At 45.8% G+C, this 8,752-nt stretch overlaps 1 protein-coding gene across 1 annotated transcript; it reads right to left on the reverse strand.

The window, feature by feature from the left end:
* Positions 1–5,232: 5,232 nt before the first annotated feature.
* Positions 5,233–7,903, reverse strand: LOC119333819. The gene is made up of 4 exons (XM_037606580.1): positions 7,418–7,903; positions 7,103–7,292; positions 6,414–6,629; positions 5,233–5,739 (listed from the first exon to the last, which is right to left on the reverse strand). The coding sequence occupies exons 1-4, from the start codon at positions 7,831–7,833 to the stop codon at positions 5,506–5,508; spliced, it is 1,056 nt and encodes a 351-aa protein (XP_037462477.1). The 5' UTR covers positions 7,834–7,903; the 3' UTR covers positions 5,233–5,505.
* Between the last annotated feature and the right edge of the window lie 849 nt (positions 7,904–8,752).

The raw sequence follows: 8,752 nt of genomic DNA on the forward strand, positions 1-8,752 counted from the left end.
TCCTCCTTTGCCTCCTCCTCCTCCTCCGGCGAGTCAGGGCACTCTGCCTCCTCCTCCTGCTCCTCCTCCGACGAGTCAGGGAACTCCGCCTCCTCCTCCGCCTCCTCCTCCAGTGAGTGATCAGGGCACTCTGCCTCCTTCTCCAGCGCGTGGAGGCACTTCGCCTCCTTCTCCGCCTGCGCCGGCACGCCCGAGCGGCCAGCCTCCTCCTTCTCCGCCTCGTCAGCAAGGGTGGAAGAGACCCGCCGCCGCTCCGGCTGCTCCGGCGCGTCGTACTCGTTCTCCTCTGCCTCGTAATCAAGCAAAGAAGACAGCCGCAGCCGCTCCGTCTGCTCTGGCATCTAGCAGTACAGCCAGAGGCGGGAGGCAATTAAGTTTCGGTCCATCTCTAAAGCCTCTGGAGAAGTTACCATACGAGAGGTCTGTGGAGGAAAACAAGAAGATCATGGAAGCCGAAGTGAGGGACTTCTTTGAAGCAGTGAAAGCAAAGAAACATCCACCTCCGGAGGACAAGGTAGATCCGGCGAAAGCAAAGCGCACACTCGATGCCCTGAAGAAACCACCACCGTCTCCGCCGAAAACCAACTATGAGCGCATGATTGGAAAGTCATTTATCGAAGCGGAGTAGTCAGGAAGTATTATCAGTTATCGAAGGTTAGCAGAACGACGAGCTGGGAAAAAAATTGCCCAGGTCGGCGAACAAGCGAACCAATTGTGCCCCCTGCTCAAGGTGTCTAGCGATATCGTCGCTAATGATCCGAGGATGGTGCCCGATTATACCAATCTTGGAGATTACCCGCCCGACGATGCAAATTTTGATATAATGGAGGTGGACGAACACAAATACCAGTACGGGAAGCCTCTCATCAGAGATGGAACTATTCTGACAACGATGATTCGAAGATTCCATGATTGGTACATGAAAACATGCAGCGAGTCTGGGGGAAGAATACTTCGACGCTAAGAGTTAAAGAGGAGCACGACCTCATTGGAATTGAACTGTTGTCTGTTTCATTTGAGGAGTTATTCCGGTGGTTCAATCAAAAGGCCCTCGATAACTAACGGTCACTTGCTACTTTCTGTAAGTACTACTTCTGTCATTAAGTCTCTATATGTATAGCTCAGCTCTTTCATTACATTTATTTGCAATTATCCTCACTATATTATGCAGATTGAATATCGTCGAGTGTAGAAAAGCAGAAATCTATGATATTGGGTTCATTAACACAAATCTCATAGATGAATATACGGTTAAATTTGATGCCAAAGCAACCGAGGCCAACTTGCCCCAATCGTTGGTAATAAATCAAAACAAAAATAAAATACTCTTTCCTTACAACTTCAAGTGAGTGTTACTATCTTGTGCATATTCGGTTTCCCTTATTACTCGAGGTTATAGTAATGTAATTGATGAGTTATGCATGCGTACGCAGCTTCCACTATATTCTCCTGGAGATTAAGCTTGAGCAGGGACTAGTAACCGTCTTAGACTCGAGAAGAAAATCTCCCGAGACCTATGCGGACATGACTAAAATGCTTGAGAAGTAAGTTTAATCGATCATTATCGCACCATATCGGCAACCTTTTGTTCATTTCTTGATATCAAGTAATTGTTTTCTTTGTCTCGCAGTGTTTGGAAAGTATTCACCGGACAATCTCCGGGACTGCCGACGGAGCTGCGATGGACATACCCGAAAGTAAGTAGTACTAGCTAGCTAATTCCGCGCATCTCGATCCCGTTGATTCTAGCTACTTTCATCAATGCCATTTATAATGCTTCATTTTCAATTTGATTGACATCGCTATTTCTCGTAAAGTGCTTGTGGCAGGAACAAGGGAATGATTACTATGGATACTACGTTTGCGAGTTCATCTACAATGCGACTTGCAAAAAAACCCGGGGCTACTCTAAAAGACAATTCGATGTGCGTAAGCAATAATATTCATAATTTCATTATATTACCATCATTTGTGTTAAGTTTCATTCATATATATGTATTGACCCCCTTCTTTAAATTAGATGTGGCAGATGCGGAATGAACTCCTACCATAAGATCGCATCAAAGCAATTCAAGAGGAAGTGGCGGGATTCTTTCTTGACCACTCATCAATAAAGCCGGAGAATACCATCTGGAAGATGAGTTCATATATAATTAGGGGATTATATTGTATGAGATCTTAATATTGTATATATGTAGCCAGTAGCGCCGGATAGATATACAAAAACTTGTTGTTCGACCAATCTCTCGGAGAAGGAGAGGTCGATATCACTTCTCTTTTTATGAATATGTTCATGACGAACTTCTGTACTTAATGCTTTCCTTCATTTGCTTACTAGCTAGCGTCAACCAAGCACGGAGATGAGAGAGGACACTTATCTCTATTAATTAATTAGCTACCTAACACAATATATGAAACCCCCCGAAATTAACCATACAAAACCCCCCAAAACCCCGAAACTCCCCCCTTTCAGAAAAAAACAAAAACCCTAGCCCCTAAAATGCTGACGTGTGGTAGCTTATTGGTCCCGGTTGGTGGTACCAACCGGGACAAAAGGCCCCCCTGTCAGGGCAAGCAGCAGCGGCCACGTGGAGACCCATCTGTCCCGGTTGGTGTAAGAACCGGGACTAAAGGTTTAGGACTTTAGTAATGACCCTTTAGTCCCGGTTCCCCAACCGGGACAAATGGGCCTTACGAACAGGGACAAATGGCTGTTTTCTACTAGTGATAGTTCATCGATGGCATAGCTCTCTCGAACACAATTGCATTGCGATGCTTCCATATCTCCCACATGACTAGAATATGTAGCGCATTGAGCATTCTCTTGTGTGTCCCATTGGTGCTTTTGCTAAAGCATCATCCCGAGAGAGTGTCGTTCGTTGTCGGCACCCAGTCTGGCTTGCCCAGGGCCTGGAATATCGCTGCCCAAATCTGTCTCGCAAAAACGCAGCGTATAAGTAGGTGGTCTATGCTTTCCTCCTCCTGGTTACACAACGGGCGTTGGACCTGATGATCAAGTCCTCTCCGCGCAACACGGACGGAGGTCACCACCTATTCTGCAGGGCCAGCCATGCGAAAAATGGCAATTTAACGGGATCTAGCTTTCCAAGTGAACTCGGCCGTTGGGTCTACTTCACTACCCCAATACTTGGCTGCATAGGCTGATCTCGTGGTGAAGGTGCCACTTGTCTCCCTGGAGCACAATACCTCATCTTGTCGTGTCTGATCAAGTTCTATTCCAGTAGTCCAAGTCCACAATGTAAGATAATCATGCAGAGTAGCGGTGTTGACTTTTGGGTCCACATCCCGCGCCCAAGCATTCTCATGTAGCGCCCGGGCGAAATCACCCATTTTCTATTTCTCATGATTTTGCTGAGGGCTTGAATGTGCAGTGGACGGCAGTGACAAGCTGAGTAACTCTATCATTCACCCCTGACAAGCAAATCATTCGCCGGTAGACGGCGGCATGGGCGGTTGTCGTGTTGTATCTCGGCGTGCCATGGGATCTCCTGTCGGATGATGAGGCGGAATCTCGGGTAGTGTAATAGTTTATTACCTCTTGTCCCAATTGACTGATAGTAGTGTTGATGTTGGGATCTCCTTGTGATATGCATCTTTCTGTTGAGGTGAACGTTGGGTGGTTGCGGGCTGTTTCTGTCATCGTCCAAGGCCGACTTGAAGATGATGACCGGGGGATAGCCGTTGTCGACAGTCTGATTTGGGCAAAGTAGCAAAAGCGGCTATAGTACTGGTGGTGCTCTAAGGAAGTTGTGCGACGCCTTCTTGATGATTTCTGTGGTGCCCGATGGAGGGGATTCCTTCATCGTGCTGTTGACGGAGGATTTGTTGGTTGCAATCATTGCTTGCTGTATCTCCGTAGCAAGACTATCGTCGTCGTTGACTGCGTCCAGATCCAATCTGGCTTGGACCGTGGTGATGTCGGTGCTATAGGGGTGGGCTTGCTCGATGCCTGCGGTGTCGGTGATGATGTTGTCGCAGACGCGTGCTAGCTTCTCCTCGAGGGTGAGCTGTTCCATGCGAGGATCGGCGATTTCCTGGTTGATGTTCTCCCTCTTGATGGTGGAGAGATCTGGATATGTTGCGTTCCGATGGTAAGGGAAAAAAATTCATGAATTTCTTTTCCCAACTGGCGAGGGCGGCGTGGAGGTCCTCCATGTGGTTGATCGTAACGTGGCTCCGAGTACCAAATGTAATAGGGTTTGCGGGGCAGGGGCGGCGGCGCAAGGGAGGAGAGAGAGAGGAGGCGGCGCGCGAGAGAGCTTGAGAGCGGGGGGCAAGAGTCTTTCGACTTCTTTTTTTCTTAAAGATTGAACAATTACATGGCCCATTGTATTTATAGTCCTAGGAGACTTAGCCTCTAAGCAACCACGTATATCCTTATAGGATTTGTATTCTCCTTCCTAACAAAGCAAACTCAATCTCTTAACTCTTTCGTAATCTAATAAGACTCGATAAGACAGCTTGACGTCGGCGGCAGCTGCACTGACGGCGCCCTGCCGGCCCTCCTGGGCCCTTGCTTGATCGTGCGTATGACAAAGGGCTTTGCCAAATTTATTAATAAAAGAGAGAGAAAAGCTATCTCATGATCAAGAGGTGTCATGTACATATTCTAAAATCATGTGAGGTTGTCACGTACTCACTCGAGGCTATATATCCACACTATGAGTTGTGTGCTAAAATGTAATGCTATTAAAAATAATTCATATTATATATATATATGAGCTATTTGAGTGTGCCAGACACGTCAATGCGCTACTATATCTCTTGTGGTACACAGCGTGCATAGATGTAGCCATGTCGAAGAAGAGGAAGATGAAGCTGCCTGGAGTTGTAGAGAGAAGCCCCGACCTTAGTGCAGGAGACGCACAGTGAGACACTAGGCGTGTCCGCATATTTTGGGCTAGTTCTATTATGGTGGGATACACACGATGCTGAATGTTGGAGCAGAAACCATGAGATGAGACTGGCGGGTATTGGCAACAGGGCGGTCGTGGTGCGCGGAAACTGTGCACGAGTGTAGGAGGCTGTGGACTAGCACGAGACCATGGGTCAGTCGCCATCAATAGCAGTGATACAGTGATAGAGGTGCACACGGCGTAGCACCGTTAGGGCGACCATACCTAATAAACAGCAACAAGGACGCTTGGGAAGACGCGGATTGGCTGATGCTATATGGATATGGAAATACATGAACGTGATTACTCATTCTACTTTACTATCATATCAATACGATCTGTTTTATTCCGAAGTAAACAATCTCTGGAAACATCATTGAACATTGCGAAAGAGAAAAAGAAAGATGTTACACGACCGATTTGATTATGAAAGATCACAATGCAATAGGCATAGACAAGGGGGACACACCCTTGTTAGCTAGCCATCTTATTGCTGGAACAGCGGAAACGGGAAGAAATCAAACACTCTGCTGATTAAAAGGAACATGTAGGTAACTGCAGGCTGCCGCAGGGTCGAATATTGAATGATTTAGATGGTATAAACACCAATCGAAGTGACGAAAATGTTATCAGTGTTTGCGAAGAAGCCCACCACCGTCTCGTCCTCCGGCACGGTATAACTGAAATTTGGAGTGCCGTTGTCAGCTCCAAAAGGACCATACGTTTTGTGGGTGGTGACGATCTCAAATTTTGACAGCCAGCCCTCACCTCCTCTCTGAGCCCCATTGATCTTTTTCACAAACTCTGATGGGCCAAACTTTATCTGTAAAACAACACATAATAAGTTAAGAGGAAAAAAGATATATCATCAAGTATTTATTAATTAGGTGATAGAACAAAAGATATACATAGGTACAAACTCCATACCTCCCAAAAAAGATATAAGTCTAAAATAATGTTAGGTCAAACTATCTTAATTTCCATAAAAAGATATTACATTATATCACTAAATAAGCAACTATACGTACTCCCTCTCTCTTCTTTTCTTTCAGAGGTCGCAGTGCTTTAAGTCAAACGTTAATAACCATCTAATCATTTTCAAAACATCCTTATAGTTTCACAACATATATATGAATTATATACTATAAAAGTATTTTTCATAGTAAATCTAAAAAACAAATCTTATATATGTTATGAATCTATATAGTCAAAGATACAAATGTTTGACTTATAACAAAACTAATACGACATGTAAAAAACGTAGTGAGTATGATTTTACAAGTAATATATATTTTCATTATACTATATATATACCTATATTTGGAGTCATACCGTTTGATAATATTTTCCATAAATTGATGTCAAGTTTAGGTTAGTTTACCTCTAACCAAACATAGATTTGCACCGTCCTTTCATGATGAAGCCAGGCATAAACTATAACATGATTTGCAAAACAACCGCGCCCCACATGCATAGCAAAATATGAAATCTACTCACTTCGGTCTTGCGCAAAGGATCAGGATGTACTCGACCCCAAGTATCAGTGGTGCGGATTTTCCCGTCTTCGTCAACGTAGGAAAATTGAAACCCTTCAACTGCACCTACATGGTAGATTGTCACATTTTCAAGACGTTGGGATTTGCCTTCCATTTCCCGAGGCAGGGTGCCTCTATTTCCACCAACTGTTCCTCTCTTTGTAGGTGAAGGGACGACCTGAATATGAAGGATCAGGCATCATGATTCACGATTGTTGGTTTAGCCCAACAAAATGAGGGAATGAAGGATTAAGGAGAGAGCCAAACAGAGTCATAGGGCAAAAATGAAGAGTCCTCCACCTCTCCTCCCTCAACCCCTTTTATAGGGGGATTTGGGAGACCAGGTCCTCTTTATGTCTCACGGTAGGGTTTGTATTTACAAAAACACTACTAGGAGCTACAAATGAACCCTTGGTGGGGTTTGTATTTACAGGCTAAAACAGGACCTACTAGGCTATGTAACTGAGACTAACATGATAGTAGCGGTCCGCAGCGTATAACATATTCCAACAATGAGCTCGATTTGAAATAACAGAAAAGAAACGATAAGTATGTTACTGCATATATAATGCAAACTGATCAGATAACGACACCACTTGAGCTAGAATATATGATGCAAAGAGGACGAGCTGAAATTAATTACACGCTTACCTCCGTCATGTGGCAGAAGAATTCAATAGTAAGCGCATGTGTTAATGTACTGTTTGTTATACTATATACTCTTCTCCGAATGATACCGCGAGCCATTGCGAATTCACCGGTCCCACCTACAATGGCCCAGTCATTATCTGCTTCATCCTCATCATTAGCTCCCATAACCTGAAGAGTGGACGCTTCGAACCTGCATGCACAATATATATAACCATTCTCAGCAGTGGTTTCATGCCCCATAGACTCTCATGTATTATTGGCCTTACATGTAAAATAAAAACAGTGGAACCAAACGATAAGAGTTACTCTACGTGCCTTCCGACCACAAACGCCAAGGTGAACCAATTGCTCCATTTGCCGGCAAGTGTGTGCATGCCGTGCGTTTTGGCAACAAGTTTAGCCTTGGAGCCAGCACCGTCATAGACACCCCAGTTGTTCACAACAGTTTTACCTAGCCCTGTCACGGCATTGGGCTGTATCACGTCTGACTGATTCGCGTCCCAGCCCGTCATGATCTGGCGTAGATACAGCCTGTCGACGTTCACCTTGGCGTTCTCCGTGATTCCACCGAAGCCACGAGTGACCTTGAAATTGGTGGAGACGACGCCTACGGGGAGGCTTCTGCTCGCCATGGAGACATCAGAGAGGACGCCGATGGTCTCCATGGTTGGGTCGGAGACGTCGTCGCCGCAGGTCTCCATGGTGGGTTCTTCGGTGGGTGTGCAGGCCATTGCTAGCTAGCTAGTGGTGGCGGTGCGGTACTTGACTCAACTTGTGTAAGTTGTCTTTCTGTTATATGAAAGCTGAGAAAACACAGGTGCGTACGTAGTCCTATTTATAGCCCCGGACCGAACTGCAAGCTTGCTCAAACAAGAACGAGGCGTGCTGCGGGCTGGGCCCCTTGTGGGCGACGGAGGGGTGCGTCAGCAAGTAGATGGCATGCGGCACGCCGGAGCGCCATGTGTGGTGGGACCTCGTCGCAACGTGTGGTGGGACCAGCATGACCTTTTGCTTCTTTTTTTCCGGAAAAAGAGGATGGATGCATGCGACTGACGGGACGACTATATGGGATAAAGTGATAATATGCACACACGGCAAGGCACAGCCCAAGGCTTAATTACATCCACTAGTTAACTGACGACAAAGGGAGTCGTGTATCACCCGCAGCAATGGGAGTCGTGTATCATGCGCAGCAACCTGGAACATATATATCTATATATCAAAAACCTGGTCCATATCTATAACACGCACAAAGATATACGCAAGGTGGCGTGCGTGATACACGACCCCCTACAGTGAGCAGACCCCCATCTAGGCAGCCTGTGTGTGGCCAAACGAAAAAAAAAAAGCAAATAAAGTTGTGTCAGAAGAGACAAAGTGGATCGTGTATCACGCACGGTCATGTGGATGTTTCACGACATGCAGACATCACACACCATGATCTGGAAAAAGCAACGAAAGTTGTGTCATCACCTTCGAGACGTAAAGTAGGAGTCTATACACAGGCCCTGTTCGGATACTCTAACTTGGTTAGAGGTTAGAGTTTGATTCTAAACCTGAATTAACCCTGAACTAACTTTAACTAGAGAGGTGTTTGGATGGCAGGGTTAGATGGAGCGCGGATACGGCGAGGCGCTTTTACGGGTGGTG

The sequence above is a fragment of the Triticum dicoccoides genome, chromosome 7A (genome assembly GCF_002162155.2).
Source record: "Triticum dicoccoides isolate Atlit2015 ecotype Zavitan chromosome 7A, WEW_v2.0, whole genome shotgun sequence".
Taxonomy (NCBI): Eukaryota; Viridiplantae; Streptophyta; class Magnoliopsida; order Poales; family Poaceae; genus Triticum; species Triticum dicoccoides.

Excerpts from the sequence above, each read along its gene's own strand:
- LOC119333819 (XM_037606580.1), bottom strand. The coding sequence starts at position 7,833 with ATGGCCTGCACACCCACCGAAGAACCCACCATGGAGACCTGCGGCGAC. Across the intron at positions 6,630-7,102 it reads TCTTCTGCCACATGACGGAG|GTCGTCCCTTCACCTACAAA; the intron begins GTAAGCGTGTAA and ends CTTCATATTCAG. Across the intron at positions 5,740-6,413 it reads ATCCTTTGCGCAAGACCGAA|ATAAAGTTTGGCCCATCAGA; the intron begins GTGAGTAGATTT and ends GTTGTTTTACAG.